Raw genomic sequence first — 20,943 nt, 5'->3', positions numbered from 1 at the left:
ATACATGGATCAAAATTTGGCCGGTTCAGCAGGGACCGGCTGAATTTTCAGTCATGCATGGTCACCTTGGTTGTACACAAGTATATACAATGATTGATTTGTGTACAACCAGCCTGTCAGATTTCCCCCCCCAAATGATTAGTGCCAACACTGATGCTTGTGTTGACCCGTCAGAAAGTGTAACGGAAGTGATGTTTCGTCACCATCTTGCTACACCCTGCACTCCTCCATTGTAAGGATATCTTGTGAGGTCTCGTACACACGATAGGTTAACCAGAGGAGGTCCGGTGGACCGTTTATCGGTCAATACCGATCGTGTGTGGGCCCCATAGGTTATTTAACCATCGGTTAAAAAAAGCCAACTTGCTTTAAATTTAACCAATGGATTCCTTGTGCGCGTCTCTGGCGTGGGAACGAACGGGCTCAGGCGAGTAAAAAAGGGGATTGGTTCACTACAATAGGTTTTTCACCTCAATGTATACAATGCATTGAAGTGAAAAACCCGGAGGGTTTAACCACTTCCATACCAGGTACTTACGCAGCTTCCCGCCCAAGCCAATTTTCAGCTTTCAGCACTGTCGCACTTTGAATGGCAATTGCGCGGTCATGCTACACTGTACCCAAACAAAATTGGCGTCCTTTTTTCCCCACAAATAGAGCTTTCTTTTGGTGGTATTTGATCACCTCTGCGATTTTTTTTTTTTGCGCAACAACTAAAAAAAGGCTGAAAATTTGGAAAAAAAATTACGTTTTTATTTTTTTCTGTTAATTTTTTTGTAAATAAGTTTTCTCTTTCAATTACGGGCACTGATATGGCGGCACTAATGGGCACCGATGAGATGGCACTGATGGACATCGATGAGGTAGTACTGACGGGCACAGATGAGGTGGCACTGATTGGCGGCGCTGGTATGCGACACTGATGGGCACACATAGGCGGCACTGATGGGCACACATAGGCGGCACTGATGGGCACACATAGGCGGCACTGATGGGCACACATAGGCGGCACTGATGGGCACACATGGGCGGCACAGATGGGCACACATGGGCGGCACAGATGGGCACTCATGGGCGGCACAGATGGGCACTCATAAGCGGCACAGATGGGCGGCACTGATGGATACTTATGGGTGGCACAGATGGGCACTGATAGGTGGGCACTGGGCATGGATGGGCACTGTGGGGTGGCACTGATGGACACTGGGGTGGCGCTGATGGACACTGGGGTGGCGCTGATGGACACTGGGGTGGCAGCACTTATTTTTGCCAGGTTGCCAGTCAGTGCCCATTTGTGGGCACTGACTGGCATCTTTTTTCTTTATGCTTTTTTTTTTTTATTTTTTTTTTTAGACTTTTTTTTTTTTTTTGACATTTTTTTTTTTTTTGCCCACCCTGGTGCTCCAGGGTGGGCATCCCTGGTGGTCCAGTGTGGCGATCCGAGGGGGGGCTGCGCTGATAAACAATCAGCGCTAACCCCCCCTGTCAGGAGAGCCGCCGATCGGCTATCCTCTACTCGCGTCTGTCAGACGCGAGTGAGGAAGAGCCATCGACGGCTCTTCCTGTTTACATCGTGATCAGCCGTGGTTGGACACGGCTGATCACGTGGTAAAGAGTCTCCGCCGGAGGCTCTTTACCGAGATCGGAGATGCAGGGTGTCAGACTAACACCCCGCACCACCGATCGCCGCGATGCCCGCCCCCACGGGCGCGCGCGGCATGAAATCCTGCAGGACGTTCGAGAACGTCCTGTCAGGATTTCATAACCACTTCCCGGACGTAAATCGGCCATAGGCCGGGCGGGAAGTGGTTAAAAACTAAATAAAAAAATGGCGTTTGAGTGGAATTGATAATACTTTTCAGCAAGAAGATAAACTAGAACATAACGGACATTTCCATTGATTTTGTACCTCAATAGGTTATGGTGACAAGTCATGAAAATGGACATTGCAGCGCCATCTAATGGATAAACAAAGCCGAACCAGGCTGTGAAAATAGGAGGTAGCGCCGCCATCTAGTGGCTGAACAAAGCCTCACCTGACGGATGTTTTGCCCGACGTACTCAATCACCATCTCATCAGCAGCGATGGGCTCCATGGCGAAGAGACCCCACTCATGAATGCGACTGCGGCCGAATCTCAGCTTCTTCTTACGGAACTGCAGAAACAGATAAAAACATGGTCGCAGTTTATTTATGGGCAATGTGTCGTGTCCTACCAATAGTGTAGCTGCCCAACTACAGTTTTTTTGTATCTGTGAAGTCTCTTCACGGATGAAAAGAAAAACAAAAAAACTCAAGTCTTCCCAGTAAAGGGCCATTGCGTGTAATAAAGCTTGCGTTTCCTGTAAAGCTTTCCTTTTTACAAACGTCATGTGACTGCACAGGGTTTCCTTTCTAGTTTTTACTGTGTGTGTGTGTGTGTGTGTGTGAGAAAGCGGGGCATGTGTGTGTGTGTGTGTGTTGGAACATAGTTGCATACCAGTGTTACCCACACTACTACCGGCTGCTGGGTTCTGACACCAAGGCTGCTGTCAATCAAAATGCAGGGGGACTGTGCAAGCAGGGTTGGGCAGGGACAGGGGTGTCAATCGGGCTGGCTATGTGGAGCACAACATACATGCAAGCTCCAATTATGAGCTGAGGGATGCAAACTGACCATGCCGGGGATCTGCTTCCATGCTGATAAAGACACACAACTCAAGGGTTACTTTGGGCACATGAATGTCATCATTAAAGAAGTTGTAGTTTTTTTTTTTGTACTTTTACCTACAGGTAAGCCTATAACAAGGCCTATAATAAGGCTTACCTGTAGGTAAAAAAAATATACATCTCCTAAACCGTAAATTCCCCTCGCAATGAGCCGCTGACTGCAGTGGGAGTGACGACATCGTGGCTCCAGCCACACATAGCGCTGGAGCCGCGATACCCGGAAGACACACCGAGGCAACATGTCGGCTACCTCGGCGTGGACCAGGTAAGTTACTGATGCTTAGTTCTAAAGTAAGTATTTCATAATGAGCTAGTATGCGGTGCATACTAGCTCATTATGCCTTTTGCATTAGAGGTGACAAAAAAAAAAAAAATTCTGGGACTGTACAACCGCTTTAAGGCTTGCCCCACATGCGTCGAATTTTCGAAAATAATTTTCTTTTAAGAAACGCATCCAAGAATTTTCGCTCAGATTTCGCACCATTAGTGAGCCGATTTTTGTGTGGCTATAGAATTAGTAAATCGGGCATGTGGGAAGTTTAAAAAAAAAAAACTAACGAACGTTTTTCCAATCAATGATGGGAGACTGATGTGAGGAATATAAGGCTACTTTCACACTGGAGTTTTAGCACTAAAAATGGAGTTACAGAAAGAGAACCATAAAGTCCCGGGGGGGGGGGGGGGTACTCCTTCCCCTTTTTTGGTTTTCTATACAAAATAGCACCTGCAAAGTGCCTGAAAATCGCCTCCCAAGCCACCCCAGGGTGAAAGCGCGAGACGTTACAAAATGTCCTGCAAGCAGCATCTTTGGGGCGGTTTAAAGCACTGTATACAGCGCTCCTAAACCGCCCCTGCCCATTGGAATGCATGGACAGCGCCTTCCAAATCGCCTGAAAAGCAATTCGGATGTGCCGCAACATAGGCTTTTTTTAACCCTTTCTTCAGCCGCTAGCGGGGGTTAAAAAAACGCCTGGCTATCGGCGCGGACCCAGTGTGAAAGTAGCCGAAATCGAAAAAGAAATGCACATGAGCACAAGAAAAGAAAATTCCCGGAGAGAAAAGAAAATTCCCGGCCACATAAATTATTTTCTGTAGCAACATGAGGTGGAATTGAAGGCTTGGTTGGTCGAATTTCTAGAGATTACAAACCCTTTAATCTTTTCTGGGCACTTTACCGAAAAAAGAAAAAAAATACTCAGCCACCAGCTAGACCAGGGGGTCTTCAAACTACGGCCCTCCAGTTGTTCAGGAACTACAATTCCCATCATGCCCAGTCATGTCTGTGAATGTCAGAGTTTTACAATGCCTCATGGGATGTGTAGTTCTACAACAGCTGGAGGGCCGTAGTTTCAGGATCCCTGAACTAGAGCATGGTGTATTTTCTGGCAGCAGTGAGACTTCTGGTAATAGCTATGTAAAAATAACAACATGTAAACCTTTGCGATGTCGGGTGTCACAACTGACAAGGCAGAATTAGCACTGTACTGTAGTGCTTGGCTGACAGAGCATTTCTCAACCATGCATCGTGTCCAATCCCATTACCAAAAACGTCAACATCGCCCTCTTGTGTTCAGAACAAAGAATTACAGCCACCACTTACCTTCAGCTGGTTGAGCTTTAGCAAGTCGCTGTCCAAAATTGAGAACGAACCGATGGCATTGAGTAGACGCCTTTGCTCTGAGCGGCGCTCAGACAACACCCTGTTTGTACCCTGTATAAAAAAAAAAAAAAAAAATGAACAAAGTAAGAAACTAAAGACTTGAAGTGTTTGGGTGCAAGAAGAGCATGTAAAAAAAAATAAGGTAATCCTCCAACGCAGAGGGCTTTCTCCCCCCACCACCCCCCCTCCGCAGACGCTCCAACCAGCCAAGACCCCTTTCACACTGAAGGCATATTGCAAGCGCTATAGCTTTAAAAACAGCGCCTGCAATCCGCCTTCAAACAGCTGCTCTATTGTCTCCAGTGTGAAAAGCCAGAGGGCTTTCACACTGGAGCGTTGCGCTTGCAGGACGGTAAAAAAAAGCCCTGCTAGCCATATCTTTGGAGCGGTGTGTAAACCAATGCTCCACCGCTGCTGCCCATTGAAATCAGCGCGGTTTTAACCCCTTCTCAGCCGCTAGCAGGGGTTAAATGCGCCCGCTAGTGGGTGAATTGCGCCGCAAATCCGCCCATAGAGTCGGCGGTAAAAAAATTGGATTTTTGTACTCACCGTAAAATCCATTTCTCCGAGTTCATAGACGGACACAGCATCCTTTGACAGTAGGGTTATATCCGCTTCCCTACTGTCAAAGGATGCTGTGTCCGTCTATGAACGGAAGAGAAATAGCAGCGTATGAAAGGGGTCTAAATCACCAAAGGCCAATTTGTGCTTCTAGAGCCCAGACTGGCCTATGTGTGAATAAAGACTGCAAAATCACGCCATCAGCCTTCATTCATAAATACACTAACATTAGTACTGTTACCAAATATTTTGATTAGCTCATTTACGTCTGGATTATTAATATATTTATTTTTAGTTTTTGCCATTCCCCTCACATTGGAGAGATTTCTTCTCACTTTCTGCTGCATCTCTGGGAGATTCCCCTTCACTTCCTGTCCCAAACAGGAAACTGACAGCAAAAAAAAAAAAAAAAAAAAATGCACCAACAGGGGTTTCATCCCTTATACTTTGAAAGGCACACTCCAGTGAAAGGAAATCATATCCTAAAAATACATACATGACCTACCCGTGCAGGGCTTTCGATTTTCTTTAGAATGATATTAAACCTGTGCTAGTCCCGTAAATTGATCGCTACACTCCAAAAATCCCTCTACCCTAAAAGGGAGTGAGGGAGTGAGAGAGTGAGTGAGAGAGTGAGAGAGTGAGGGAGTGAGGGAGTGAGAGAGTGAGAGAGTGAGAGAGTGAGAGAGTGAGAGAGTGAGAGAGTGAGAGAGTGAGAGAGAGAGTGAGGGAGTGAGTGAGTGAGGGAGTGAGGGAGTGAGGGAGTGAGAGAGTGAGGGAGTGAGGGAGTGAGGGAGTGAGAGAGTGAGGGAGTGAGGGAGTGAGGGAGTGAGAGAGTGAGAGAGAGTGAGAGAGTGAGAGAGTGAGAGAGTGAGAGAGTGAGAGAGTGAGAGAGTGAGAGAGTGAGAGAGAGAGTGAGGGAGTGAGTGAGTGAGGGAGTGAGGGAGTGAGGGAGTGAGAGAGTGAGAGAGTGAGGGAGTGAGGGAGTGAGGGAGTGAGAGAGTGAGGGAGTGAGGGAGTGAGGGAGTGAGAGAGTGAGAGAGAGTGAGAGAGTGAGAGAGTGAGAGAGTGAGAGAGTGAGAGAGTGAGGGAGTGAGGGAGTGAGTGAGGGAGTGAGGGAGTGAGGGAGTGAGGGAGTGAGGGAGTGAGGGAGTGAGTGAGTGAGTGAGTGAGTGAGTGAGTGAGTGAGTGAGTGAGTGAGGGAGTGAGTGAGTGAGGGAGTGAGGGAGTGAGTGAGGGAGTGAGGGAGTGAGGGAGTGAGGGAGTGAGGGAGTGAGGGAGTGAGTGAGGGAGTGAGGGAGTGAGTGAGGGAGTGAGTGAGAGAGTGAGTGAGTGAGTGAGAGAGTGAGGGAGAGCGTGAGGGAGAGCGTGAGGGAGAGCGTGAGGGAGAGAGAGCAAAAAAAAAAACAAAAAAAAGACCGTTGCGGACGACTTGATTGAGATACCACTAAGGCAAGTATAGGGGGGATAGGGCGATTCTTCCACTGGAACAGTTCTTACCTTAAAAGGGGTTGTAAAGTTACAATTTGTTTTCCCTAAATAGCTTCCTTTCCCTTAGTGCCGTCCTCCTTCACTTACCTCATCCTTCCATTTTGCTTTTAAAGGTCCTTATTTCTTCTGAGAAATCCTCACTTCCTGTTCTTCTGTCTGTAACTCCACACAGTAATGCAAGGCTTTCTCCCTGGTGTGGAGCGTCGTGCTCGCCCCCTCCCTTGGACTACAGGAAAGTCAGGACGCTCTCTACGTTGCAGATAGAGAAAGGAGCTGTGTGTTAGTGGGCGTCCCAACTCTCCTGTAGTCCAACGGAGGGGGCGAGCACGACGCTCCACACCAGGGAGAAAGCCTCGCATTACTGTGTGGAGTTACAGACAGAAGAACAGGAAGTGAGGATTTCTCAGAAGAAATAAGGACATTTAAAAGCAAAATGGAAGGATGAGGTAAGTGAAGGAGGACTGCACTAAGGTAAAAGGAAGCTACTTAGGAAAAAAATAAAAAATAAAAATAGTACCATTACAACCCCTGTTTAGTGTTACTAAACTCAGTAATATAAAAATAGTTAATCCGCCCAGCAGGCGGTCATGTAAGAGGAGATCCTGTCTTTTTTTTTATCAACAGTGCGTGATTTTCCCACTTTCAAAGATTGTGGAGATCAATTAAACTGCAAAGGGATTGGTGAATTATGTGGTAGGAGTATGAACACAGATTTGGAATGTAGTGACCAGTTGTGGCATTTCTCTTTGCTGGATGTTAGGGAATGATGTAATTAAGTCTACACTTCCAGATTCCTCTCCTTTATATGAATGACTTTTGTTTTGCTGTATGGGGGGAGTATAGCGCTTCATTAAACCTGTGTCAATACACACAAAAGATGCATTCTAATAATTACCCCAGGTTGTGACATCATGTATAGCGCTTCATTGAACCTGTGCCAATACACACAAAAGATGCATTCTGATAATTACCCCGGGTTGTGACATCAAGGCTTCCCATCCAGGATGAGTCACACCCAGGATATACACAAAGAACATATCCATCTTACACCGACAGCCATGTCAGCACCACAGCTCATCGATTGCAGCTGCACATTCGTCTTCCCTCTGCAGTGGACTCTCCGATTCCTCAGATTTATTAAGTCTGATCACTTCGTTATGCTAAAATCTTGTGACGTGTCCACACCTCTACATGTTTCTAAAGTGACAGGGCAGGAAATGACAGGCGGGAGCCCCCAAAATACTTAGGAGAGCTAGGGATAGTGTGTGTCAGTGTCAGGAATAATGCCTCACGGGCCGGATAAATGCAAGCAAAGGGCCTCAGGGTCGCCGTTTGGAGACCACTGCTCTAAAGAGAACCAGTTACTGATAGACATAAGCAATATCCTGAATTTCCACTCAGGACTTGTTATAGTGCAGGGATATGCAATTAGCGGACCTCCAGATGTTGCAAAACTACAAGTCCCATCATGCCTCTGCCTCTAGGTATCATGCTTGTGGCTGTCAGAGTCTTGCTATGCCTCATGGGAATTGTAGTTCTGCAACAGCTGGAGGTCCGCTAATTGCATATCCCTGTATATAGTGCAACCACAGATCAGAACAGGAACAAATCTTCCATGCACTTGATCCCCTGGAGAATTCTACAACGATTTGGAAATTGTAAGACTTCTTTAACTTGAAAGAAGACCAGGGACAAACAGAAAGAAATGCAAAAAAAAAAAAAAAAAAGACACACAACAGAACAGAAGAAAACATTGGCGCACACACGGCTTAGCATCTAGACTTCTTCACTTTGGTACAAATCGTCACCCAGTCAGATGATACAGACCTGCATGTCACTGTCCAGTTCCCGTACAGATACAGGAATCACATCCAGGTACTTGTCTTTGTCCTTCCTGCTGATGGAATAATAACCTTCACTGCGCGCACATCCCGTCGGGTGCTCCCGGAGGCCATCTTGCTTGTTACGTTTTTTCTTGGGGTCAGCAATGTTGGTGAGTGAGGTGGTGTTAAGGAAGACAACAGTGTGCAGAAGATGTACCAATACATACATTCTAAAATGCAATTTAAAGAACTCCAGCCACTGACATTTTTTTTTATGAAGAAACGCATAGGGCGGAGCCTGTGTGAGGTCATAATACAAACAGCTGCGGCAGACTTACTGGAGGAGTTTTCTCTGTTTTTACCGATATGCTATGCGAGTGTATATTTATAGTTTTAATTAGGAATCGGCCGATATGGTTTTTTTCTGTGCCGATATTTCAGCCGCCTCTCCTGCCGATATTTCGACCAGCCAGCAGACGTACCGGCTGGTTGCTCGGGCCTTCCGGTGGGACAGAAGAGCCCGGGTGAGCGGCAGAAGGCTGTGGAAGGGGTGGGAACAACGTCCCCTCCCAGTGCTTGCAATAACAGCCAAACAGCTGCTGAGCCGCATCAGTTGTTATTACAATAAACAGTCAGCTCTAAAGAACGGTACCGGGGTGATGCTTGCAGCTGAATGCATCACCCCGGTAAAACTCCTTGAAGCAATATCGGTAATCATTTTTTTCACCGATGCTTCTAAAAAAAGTGAATATTGGGCGCCGATAAACGGACGATCCCTAGTTTTATTAAATCTGGGTCCCATATTACCACACCATGAGGCCGTTTATCACTTTCTATTTCTGTACCGAGATACATTTTTTCAAATACTGCAGCTGCTGAATTTTAAAAACATGGACACTTACCTGTTCAGCGCGCCCGCAATGTCGGCAGCCAAAGCCACGCAATCGCTCATCCCTCGGCTGCACCCGCCGCCATATTTTCGATAGGCGACACTTCAAAAGCCCCCTACAGGCCATCAGTTTAGTGTTATGGAGGAGGTCTTGTGCTAGAATTATTGCTCTCAAAATAGTCCCCTATGTGATTTTTAGGTGTCAGGTTCTCTTTGAGACCTGCAGACTCTAATCTCCATGTCTCCTCTGGACACCACTGAAGGAATGCGATGTGTATTGCAATACAAATACACTCCTTCCTGGCTATGCTAGTCAGGAAAGTGACAGGTGATCCGGAAGGGACAACGTACATGTTGATTTCCGGGTCAGAGCAAGAAGGGGAGGAGAGCTTTCCTCCACCTGCCATGTCAGTCCCTGACGCGCAGATGGGCAATCAGAGCCTGGAATACATGGCGTGTGGGGGGCTTCAGTACCGGGCATGTGTGGTAGCAATTGGGTGGCAGCGCAGCCGTCCGAATACTTCCACCTGGACAGGCAGGAGTCTGCCTGTCAGTTTTACACTCATTCCTGTGTGCGATTCTCTCTCGGTACGGCGTACGGACCAGGCAGCGAAAGGGTTGCAATTTTCAAGACCACCAAAAAGTCAGAATGCTGGTCAAAGTGCAGGACTCTAAAGTAACTCCTAATAGCTCTAAAGCAGGGGTCTCAAACTGGTGGCCCCCCAGCTGTTGTGAAACTACAAGTCCCATCATGCCTCTGCCTGTGGCAGTCATGCTTGTAACTGTCAGCCTTGCAATGCCTCATGGGACTTGTAGTTTCCCAACAGCTGAAAGGCCACCAATAAGAGACCTCCGCTCTAAAGAGAACCAGTTACTGCTAGACATTAGTAATATCCTGAATTTCCACTCTTGACTTGCTATAGTGCAACCTTACCCAGCAGCCTTTTTTTTTTTTTTTACCCAGTATACTGGGCCCAAACCTTTAGAGGGAAAGACTGGTGCTGGGGTCTCTAGGGATCCAGCAGTCTGGATTTTATTTGTCGGAGTCTGACCTTCGTAATTAAAAAAGTGCTGCTCAAACCTCTGTCCTGCGGCTTCTGAACATGCTAGGTCTAGAAGCCCATCAACAGCAAGAGGGCCAGAGCTTGCCCACTCTGGAATGGCCTACTATATCAAAATAACTTTTCAGGCCGCATTTAAAAGCTGTTTAAAAGGATATTTGTATGGGGTACCCAGTGGGTGTCATTCAGCCAGTCTGTACTGTGGTCCTCCTGTAGCAGTCTCTCATAGGTTTCCCGCAAGAAATACAGGTCTTCTGTATCCAGCCCTTGGTTCCAAATGTCATAGAGAATGGTCATCTGTTCAAACTCGCTGCGCACCTCGTATTTTGGCGGGGAAGCAGGTATTAAAGGACGACGGTTCTTGTGAGACCTCAACTCTCGCGTCGTTATCCAGAATTCCTCCTCATCTTCCTCTTCGTCTTCTTCGTCTGATGTTACCTCCCCAGGCTCTATCACTTCCTTGGCATGTTGCTGCTTTCGGTTTTTACTCTTAGAGTCCTCGCGAGTTGCTTTGGCCATAATCTCCTCCAGTTTCCTGGAGGATGACAAATGAAGGTCGCCAACATCCAACAAACCTGTCCTGGCCTCCAGTCCTGGTACTAAGCCACCTCCAACGCAAATGACCTCCTCTGGGGCCTCCAGCACAGGCTGACCCAAGTCGACATGGAGGAAGTCGCTTGGCTTTTCCAAGTCTAAAGACACTCCGCGATGCCTCTTGGGAGGCTGTTTTAATGAGGCAGGTATCTGTGCGTAACTATGCTCCAGTAAGATCTGCCGCACTGGGATAAGAAGTTGTTCCTCTAGATTTTCAGTTCTTTCTGGCTCTAGCGGCACTTGTACAGAGGCAGGCGTTGGTTGCGATTTCTGTGGAAGTTCTGGAAGAAGAGTTGGTTTTACCTCCTCCTCTTGATCGTAATCATCTAACATATCCTCTCCATCCGGTGGCATGATTTCTAGTCCGACACGTGGCGGGTTGGACTTGACCAGACAGGCATGGTCCCAAGGGAGGTTTAATACTGTTAGCTGTTCTGGAGGTATCCTCTGAGGAGAAGGCTCTTTGGCAGGCTGTGGGACCAGTACAGGCTCTGCTTTGGGGCTCAAAAGCTTCTCTGGTGAATGTACCGGAGAAGGAGCCTTCGGTGAAGGCAGTGGTGGTTCCTCTGCTGGTGGTGGCAAAGGTTCCAACGCTGGCTCTTCCTGTGCTTTTTGTAGAATCTCAGGGGGCGGTTTCTCTGTAACCATGTGATTTGGAGGTTTGCTCTCAGCGGGTTCAGGCTCCTCTTCCGGAGAAAGGAGGAAGGTGACGGTTTTTCGCCTCTTTTTGGGTGGAGGAAGAAGTGGTAGTGGTGGAGATGGAGGGGCAGATGGTTTGGGGGGAGAGACTGGAAGAGGCTGGGGTAGAGGCTCTTGGGGTAGAGCTTCTAGATGGGTTTCCTGTTTGACTGATGGAGACTCATCTGAAATTAAAAATCGAAGTAGTCAGCATCAAATAAAGAAAACAGAAAATTACAGAGAAACAGGATTCATTAAAGGGGTTGTAAAGGTTCGAATTTAAAAAACAAAAATCAAACATGTCATACTTACCTCCACTGTGCAGTCCGGTTTGCACCAAATGGCCCCAATTGTCCTCTTTTGGGGTCCCCGCAGCGGCTCCTCCCCGCAAGAGCCAATCGTTTCTGGGAATCTCTCTCCAGAGGGGGTTAGCTTGCGGGAACGCTCCCGTGCAATACAATCGGTGTCCATAGCTGCCAATTGTACGACTCGGCCCCGCCGCGGCGTCATTGGATTTGATTGACAGCAGCGGGAGCCAATGGCTACACGGCTATCAATCTAGCCAATGAAGAGGCAAGAAGAGCGGGTCAAATAGAGACTGCTACATTATAAGATTATTACTTTTAGTATGAGTTCATTCTTTTGATAACCGTGTTCCAAAAGCCAGTGTCTTGACCTAGCTCAGATAGACCTTTGAAATGAATTGATTTTAACATTTCATTAGTATATTGATGAGAAGAGGGGGAGAAAAAAAACAAACAAACACAATAAGTAGCTTAAAACTCAGCTTTAAACTGGAACTAAAATTGAACTGCGAGCAGGCAGACTCTTTATTGCAGAAGAGACATTTTCTGCAATAAAAAAACACCGACCTGCCTGCTCACAGTGCTTTCTGGCTCTAGCGACTAATGCGCATAGCGGTTTACATTGCCAGCACGGGCTCCGTGTCCCGGCATGACGGATTCATGTGTATGTGCACGAGTGTCGTCATCCCACACTGCCCAATGAAGACCAGAAGAGGAAGCCAGCACTGGCGAGGGGCAGGGCCCGTTGGAGAGAAGCTTAGCTCCTCTTCAAAGTGGAACTTTAGTCGGAGTTAAAGCGACTGTAAGGCTTTGTTGTATTTTTTTGTTTGTTTTTTAAACAAACATGTCATACTTGCCTCCACCATGCAGTTTGTTTTGCACAGAGTGGCCCCGATCCTCGACTTCTGGGGTGTGAGAAGTTTTCACCTTAATGCATCAGCCCCCCCAGAAGAAGCAGCAAAGCTGACAAAGCGAATGCCTTGGAAGCGCTCGTGCAGTTTGGTTTAGAACAGTCTATATGATGTTTTGCAGGATGCTTGATGAGCTGTGAAGTTCAAGGAACAGGGTGTAAAATGATCTGAACACTTACCCAGGCTCTCCTCTTTCTCCGAGATGGGTTCAGGTTCTGGAGGAGGTTCTGGTGGGCTGGGAGGTCTGAAAGGTTCAGGAATTGGGCGAGCTTCTAAGGTCTCATCCTCCTGATCTTCCTCATCATCAGAGGAGGCTGGGGATGAAGAGGACGATGAAGAAGAGGATGAAGAGGAAGAGGAGGATGACGAGCTGCTGTCCTCATCGCTGGAGCTGTCGCTGTCGTCCGAGACGATCTTGTTGGAGAGCTTGGCCAGAGGGGTCTCTTCTGAGCAAAGACCAGAAAGAGTACAGGAAGAAATAAGTTAATACATAAATCACAAAAAAGGACAATGCTACAGACAAAACAAAGACCTATGATGTGGATGTACAAAATATATATACGCAGGGGGCTGTGGAATGTTTTTTTTTTTTTTCCTTGAAACTTCCCTCTAAAAGTGTTAGGATGCGTGTTATTCGCCGATAATTACGATCAATTTACGCAGATAGATTATATATATATATATATATATATATATATATATATATATATATATATATATATATATATATATATATATATATATATATATATATATATATATATATATATATATATAATCTTCGTTCAGCTTTAAAAAAATACAATATACTGCAATTTTTTTTATATTATACCACTGAAATGTGTCCTCCACATCACCTCACCTTCAGAATCTTCATCCTTGCTGCTGCTGCTGCTGCTGCTGCTGCTATCGCTATCATCATCATCATCATCCTGGGAGGATAGTAAAAAAATAAATACTCAGTGGCTAAAAATACAAGACCATCCTTTGAAACTAAAAAGGAGGACATTTTAAACTCATCGAAATAAAAAAGCCCCAGAATCCTCAGTCAAAAGGGGAATGGTAGCCATCTAGAATGTGCCACATATTTCTGGCATCATGTGTAAGTGCATCCCCCCCGTTTTACTTACCTAAGCTACAAAACTCCATGGGCTCCCCCAGTTTGAGGCGGCTCGTGATTGGAGATCGATAGCAGCGAGCGTAGTTTCATGAATGAAATGTCAAAAATGTACTCGGGCCTCCACAGGAATAGTAAGTTGCTTTGTATAGGACATACAGCTGCATTAAGGACTTCCAAAAATTTTAAAAAGGGAGGGTTCCACTGGTTGTTTCAATTGTAAAATTGCTTTTCGAGCATAGACCACCACCACCACTAGTAGGGTTCTGGCTGCCCTGCGGTGTGCCAAGGGAACCACCAAGCCCAGTAAACAGACCGAGACGGTTTGGGGGATTGTTATTAGAGAAGTTATGAACTCAATAACTGTACCGCAGAAAGATTGCAAATTGGGGCAGGACCATAGCATATGACTGAAGTCTGCTTCATTGCTGCCACACTTCCAACATTGGCCAGAAGCCCCGGGATAGATTTTATTCAATTTCAGGGAAGTTAAATAAATGCGATGGAGCAACTTATACTGACTAAGACGGTCTCAAACTGTAATTAAATTGTAAAAAGGGGCGCTCTCACAGACGTCCTCCATGACCAGTTTTGGATAATCTTCCTGCCATGCAGAGTATAAACCCTCCAGACCAAAAGGGACTGACGGAAGAAGTGCCTTATAGAGATATTGGATTGGGGCTTGTCCAGCTGATCATCTCGTAATATAGAGTCCATGTTAGATTGAAGGATGGTTAGGGGTTGCCAACACAGATCCAGCCTTAGGCCCCATACAAACTATTAGATTTTCTGCAGATTTTTGTCTTCAGATTTACCAAAACCATATAATATGAGGTCAGACCTTAAGAGTTTCAATTTGCAGGCCCTTGCACTACATGGTTTTGGTAAATCTGAAGACGAAAATCTGCAGAAAATAAATCTAATGGTGTGTATGGGGGGTTTAAGGTGTATATGCCCAGCTGAGAATAATTCTGAGGTTTTCCCTCACTTTCTGTCTGATAAAAATGTCACCGGGTCAGAAGGGTAAATCTCTACACAGCACCTGATAGCAGTAAAACCAGACAGGGGTTTGAAGTCTTCTACACTATAAAAATCTAGAATGTTTTCGGCTTGGTGCACATTTAAAATCGCTCTTACAGTAGAAAGTATGAATCCCTAAATAATACAACTGACTGTACAGACTAGTATTGTCATATTTTCCTGGTGGCCATGTCGATTTCTCTCACCTTATCAGATGCAGAATCCTCAGAGGCTTCTTCACCCTCGCTGTCTAAATGGAACGGGCTCCTGCGTTTGTTTTTTGTTCGTGCGCCATCCCTCTGTGGAGGTTTTACTCCTGGCCGTGCTTCAGATGGAGTCTGCTTCTGTCGCTCTACTGGATGAAAAATGTGTCAGTCAAAGAGGAAGCAAAAGAGAAAAGAGGGCAGAGGGGAGCAAGCGAGGAGAGGAAAAACGACAAGCGAGGAGAGGAAAAACGACAAGCGAGGAGAGGAAAAACGACAAGCGAGGAGAGGAAAACGACAAGCGAGGAGAGGAAAACGACAAGCGAGGAGAGGAAAACGACAAGCGAGGAGAGGAAAACGACAAGCGAGGAGAGGAAAACTACAAGCGAGGAGAGGAAAACTACAAGCGAGGAGAGGAAAACGACAAGCGAGGAGAGGAAAACTACAAGCGAGGAGAGGAAAACGACAAGCGAGGGGAGGAAAACGACAAGCGAGGAGAGGAAAACGACAAGCGAGGAGGGGAAAACGACAAGCGAGGAGAGGAAAACGACAAGCGAGGAGAGGAAAACGACAAGGCGAGGGGAGGAAACGACAAGCGAGGAGAGGAAAACTACAAGCGAGGAGAGGAAAACTACAAGCGAGGAGAGGAAAACTACAAGCGAGGAGAGGAAAACGACAAGCGAGGGGAGGAAAACGACAAGCGAGGGGAGGAAAACGACAAGCGAGGGGAGGAAAACGACAAGCGAGGGGAGGAAAACGACAAGCGAGGGGAGGAAAACGACAAGCGAGGGGAGGGAAAACGACAAGCGAGGGGAGGAAAACGACAAGCGAGGAGAGGAAACGACAAGCGAGGAGAGGAAACGACAAGCGAGGGGAGGAGAAGAAATTAGAAGAGAGGAGGAGGAGGGGGAAATGGGAGAGGAGAGGAGAACCCTTGGGATGCCTCTACTTCTACTCACCGTCCTCTTCCTCTTCTGCTGGGGTAGATGGCCGTGGCCTCTTCATATCGCCGTCTTCATCCTCCGAGTGCTGCTTCCTCTTGACCTGTGTGCAGCAAGGAGAATCACATAACGTGAGCCCAAACATAACATGAGGATGAAAACTGTCTGCAATGTTCTTGATGACTTCAGGAACCAGATTCTCCCATAATGCATCAAAAATTTGACTGGCTCCTATATGCATAATTACCAGATCCCTCCAAAGAGCCTTTATACATTTTTCACAGTATGATTATCCAATTAGAAACATCTGTCAACTCACCTTGAATGACGGAAGTCTCAGAGCCTCCCGCAATCCAGTGCCAAACCCGAAACCTTCAGCGCCTCCGCTCTTGGCCCAATCCACCAATGAGAGCAGGCCAGGCTCTTTTGGACGGGTCTTTTCCTTGTCTTCTTCCCGAGGGGCAGGTTTGGGAACACTCTGGAACGGCTGGAGAGAGACAGACACACATTCAGCAACTAGTTTAATCAATGAAAATTCTACTCGGAACATCCGGACTCCCCAGTCTGATTAACTCCACGTCTTGTTTCTTTGTTTGAAATATTTAACTTATGAGGTATAGAAAATAGAAGTGTTAAACCGAGTTTTAAGAGTGTTGATCTTAAATAGCATTTCCACTTTTGCAGCCAAAATTTACTTTATAAATTTGTCACAAGTTCTCAGGAAAAAAAAAAAAAAAAAAAGGACGTCCTTAAAAATTCTAACAGTTCTTTGTTTATGAGGGGGCAGGGCAGCTGTGTGGTGGCAGCGTGTTGCTTTGGGGCTGTTTCCCTTCAGCTAAAACAGGGGCCTTAGTCAAGGTAGAGAGAATTAATTATCAACCGTTCCAAATACCAGTCGATATTGGCACACCTTCAGGCTTCTTCTAGAAAGCTGAACATGAAGAGGAACTTCATCTTTCAGCATTACAACGACCCAAATCATACATCCAAATCAACAAAGGAATGACTTCACCAGAAAAAGATTAAAGTTTTGGAATGGCCCAGCCAGAACTCAGACCTGAATCCCATTAAAAATCTGTGGGGTGATCTGAAGAGGGCTGTGCACAGGAGATGTCCGACAGATTTGGAGTGTTTTTGAAAAGAAGAGTGACAGATCTTGCCAGGTCAAGATGTGCCATGCTGACAGACTCCTACCCAAAAAGAGTGCTCTAATAAAAGCAAAAGATGCTTCAGTGTAAGGGTGTGCACAACCATATTTATTTTTTTACTTCCCTCCACCTAAAAGATTTCATTTTGTTGTTCAATTGAGTTGTACAGTTTATAGGTCACATTAAAAGGTGGAAAAGGTTCTGAAACTATCACACACACGTGAGTACACCCCTCACATTTATGTATATATCTTTTCATGTGACAACACTGAAGGAATTACACTTTGCTACACTAATGATTGGTAGCTAGCAGGAACGGCTTCCAATCATGTGGTCACATGATTGCTGTTCCTTTCTCCCTCCCCCAGGGTTCAGAACCCCTTTTAAAGAGACCCCAGGGTGGGGGTTAAAATCTGCCTGTACATTACAGACAGGGTTAGTTATGGCAAACACAGTTTCTATGTCTTTGTATTTACATAAACCGCACCGCAAAGTAGCGGTTTTGGTATTAGGAGCATTTACCGACACAAATGCTTGGTATCGGTGCATCCCTAGCAAAGCTAACTGATGGTGAAACAATCTGGGATATTCCCCACAATCCATAACAGACAAAATAATTGCGAAGTTCGTAGTAAACAGCAAAGCTAGTCCATACACTGCTACAGTTTAGACTGAAATTGAGCAGTGTATGGCCCTGCCAGTTCACCTCTTCAACAGACATTTGTCAAGGAAGCCTGTTGGAAATGTATGAAAGCACGGTTCATGTGAACTGACAGAATACAATAGCTCAGCAGCCTAGCTGTCAGCATGGATGGGGGAATCCGTTAGACTTCTGATCATTTCACAGACTGAACTAAAGAAAATTCTAGGCGTATGACCAACTTAAAGCCTGCATGGAAGGGTGTTTGCTTTAAATACGATGTGTACTCTCTTTTAAGTCTATGGAAGCATGCCAAGAAATATGTCATAGCTATGCAATTAAACACTTCACTTACTTTTGCCTTCTCCTCCTTGCGCTCCCACCACTCATCGAAGGTTTGGAAGGCAACATTTTCCACCATCTTTCTGTTTAAGTCTCTCTGCATAGTGCTCTTCATCTCCTGGATAAGGGCAGACAACACACTTGCGATAGTAGTAGCGTGCGGGTCCACTCCAATCTCCATATCCCAGCTCGGAGGCTGGGGTTCCTGTCCCAGTGTTTGGTTGTTTCTGGTAGATAGGTCCTGTAGTGGTAACAAATGTTGGGGTTGCTGAGCAGGGAAAAGGGGGTAAACCCCTCCAAAGACCTGCTCAGCCATGAGAGGTGGAAGGTGTTGCTGTCTATGTCTGTGTGGCAGTGGGTGGGGTATTAATGGCGGAATATAGGGTTCCTCGTACGGCTGTCCTTTTCCTTGCCTGCTCTGCTGTAGGCGGCTCAGCATCTGAGTCTGCATTTGGAAGGACATGGAAGTTCCGCCCCACTGGTTACCCAGTCTGCTCACCAGCTCCAAGGAGTTCACAAAATCATATATATGGGGAGCCGCCGTGGCTGAAGAGGATGAAGGGTCGAGGGGTGGAGGGGTGGGCGGATGGCCTCCAAGATCCCCCAGCCTTCCTCTGGCAGCAGCGTTGGGCAGGAGCGGATAGGAATTGGGGACTTGGTGGTGCGGGTGGGGGGGTAACTGTAAAAGAGGGGAAGGAAGATGTTGCGATGGGTAACCTCCTGCAGGTCCCGCTAGGTGGGGCAGAAGCTGGTAAGGTGGAACAGCAGCTCCTGGCATCTCCATGGCCATTTCTTCATCCGAAATTTCCATATCCTCTCCTGAAGACAACTGAGGGAAAAGAAGAAAGACAGATGTCAGACATTAGGTTTTTTTTCTGCACCAAATACATACAAAATAATAAAGGGTTTCAAAGAGGGACGGTCACCTTGCAAATTCAGAGCACAGTAAATGGGCCTCCCGATAGTTGCAGCCCTAGCATTAACCTTGAGGGTGGACTAACGATTGTTTTCATAATCGATTAGTTGGCAGATTATGGTTTTGATTAATAACCAAAAAGGTAACTTTACTGCAATTTGCATTTTTACATTTTTTTTTTGGCCAATTTGTTGTTGGGCAGATTAAAAAAAAAAAAACACAAATTGCTGCAAAAACGCATCATATGCTTCCAAATACGCAGCAGCTAAACAAATGATGGATGTGAACGTGTTCCATAGGAAACCATGTAAATGAACTGTAGTGCGTTTCTGCAAAAAGCACCAAAACACACAGAGGTGTGACCCAGGCCTGAGATGTTTAGTAACATAATGAGGTTGAAAAAAAAAAAATACAATTAGTACAGAAATAAGAAAATCATCGTTATTGTAAGGGGTTCATTTTTTGCTGTGGGACAGTAAAAATTTATATTTACAGTATCGGATTTGCTCTTTTTGTACTATAAAGGGCTAATTTTAGCTTTTTAACCCCATTATGTTACTGGCCGATTAATCGATTATGAAAATTAATCGATTACTATTTTCATAAATCGAATAGTTGTTTCGACCCTAGTGAATACACCCCATCTTCACATCCCTCATGCCTAAAAGCCCATCAAATCCCTTGCTCTGTAGCTCTTAGATGGCAAAGCAAGTGACCCCCATGTGATAGTGCTTGGCCTAAGAAGACAAAGTGAAATACTGTAATATATGCAGGCATTGAGGGCATCCAGCATTGAACTTGCCAATGGTGAACTCCTGCAACAGGGAGGTAAGCAAGGAGGCATAAACTGGCACATACACCTGGACAAGGGGGTGGAGGTTGGTTACAAGGGGACATGGTCATTTTGCCATGAATGAGCCACTGCAGTGCCCAGCATTAAAGTGAATCTGTTACTTTACTCTGCAAAGGTGAAATTTTAAAAAGGGAAGTTACGGTTACTACCCCCCCCCCCCCCTGACAAAAATACATGAATGTGATAAGCTTCTGTAAATTACATGGTGTGTGCATGTGAGAAAGAAAGAGAAGAGAAAAAAGGAGAAAAAAGGAGAGAAAAGAAGAGAAAGAAGAGAAGAGAAAAAAAAAGAGAAGAGAAAAAAAAAAAAAAAAAAAGAAGAGAAAAAGAAAAAAAGAGAAAGAGAAAAGAGAAAAAAGAGAGAAAGAAAGAAAAAAAAAAAAAAAAAAAAAAAAAAAAAAAAAAGGATTTTTGACTTCTCAGCAAAACCTGTTTCTTGGAACACAGAGATGGACACTTGCTCTTTAATAGCTAGGATTGGGTTATATGCAGATAGCTGCATATGATTGGACACTAACAAAAAAGAAACCCGCTGTGACATCCTGCTATAACCCTTCCCACTCCCAGCTAGCCTCAGTTTTGTAGCAAGTAATAGGGAGATCACAGTAAAAGCAGAACTTCACTCAAAAGGGGTATATGTTCCGTTTTAAAGGGGTTGTAAACTCCTTGCAGTGTCCGGCCCCCCCTGAGCCCCCGTTTTACATACCCGAGACCCAAATTTCCATGACCGCGATCACTCATCGCTCTCTCCATGGCTTCTTGGCTCTTCATTTGGGGCCGAGTCATACACTCTGCGGCTATGGACGCAGAGGGTGTGACACAGGAGGAGCCGCTGTCACAGCTCAGTGCCCACAGTTAAAGGGGTTGTAAAGGTAAAAAAAAAAAAAAAAAAAATCCCTAAATAGCTTCCTTTACCTTAGTGCAGTCCTCCTTCACTTACCTCATCCTTCCATTTTGCTTTTAAATGTCCTTATTTCTTCTGAGAAATCCTCACTTCCTGTTCTTCTGTCTGTAACTCCACACAGTAATGTGAGGCTTTCTCCCAGGTGTGGAGAAAGCCTCTTGAGGGGGGAGGGGGCGA

At 45.9% G+C, this 20,943-nt stretch overlaps 1 protein-coding gene across 2 annotated transcripts in view; it reads right to left on the bottom strand.

The window, feature by feature from the left end:
- Nucleotides 1-20,943, bottom strand: part of SETD1A (SET domain containing 1A, histone lysine methyltransferase) — a 63,999-nt gene that overhangs the window by 6,361 nt on the left and 36,695 nt on the right. For both annotated transcript variants that reach the window (XM_040356043.1, XM_040356044.1), the window contains exons 8-17: nucleotides 18,107-18,922; nucleotides 16,283-16,450; nucleotides 15,982-16,066; nucleotides 15,026-15,171; nucleotides 13,545-13,614; nucleotides 12,862-13,128; nucleotides 10,353-11,651; nucleotides 8,249-8,418; nucleotides 4,310-4,420; nucleotides 2,037-2,156 (exon numbers count right to left, since the gene is read on the bottom strand). In XM_040356043.1, the coding sequence (XP_040211977.1) occupies nucleotides 2,037-2,156; nucleotides 4,310-4,420; nucleotides 8,249-8,418; nucleotides 10,353-11,651; nucleotides 12,862-13,128; nucleotides 13,545-13,614; nucleotides 15,026-15,171; nucleotides 15,982-16,066; nucleotides 16,283-16,450; nucleotides 18,107-18,922 (3,252 nt within the window). The remainder of the gene's footprint in view (nucleotides 1-2,036; nucleotides 2,157-4,309; nucleotides 4,421-8,248; nucleotides 8,419-10,352; nucleotides 11,652-12,861; nucleotides 13,129-13,544; nucleotides 13,615-15,025; nucleotides 15,172-15,981; nucleotides 16,067-16,282; nucleotides 16,451-18,106; nucleotides 18,923-20,943) is intronic.

Source organism: Rana temporaria, chromosome 6 (genome assembly GCF_905171775.1).
Source record: "Rana temporaria chromosome 6, aRanTem1.1, whole genome shotgun sequence".
Classification (NCBI taxonomy): domain Eukaryota; kingdom Metazoa; phylum Chordata; class Amphibia; order Anura; family Ranidae; genus Rana; species Rana temporaria.
The sequence above is the reverse complement of the archived record's forward strand: the minus strand, read 5'-3'. Positions and strand labels throughout refer to the sequence as shown.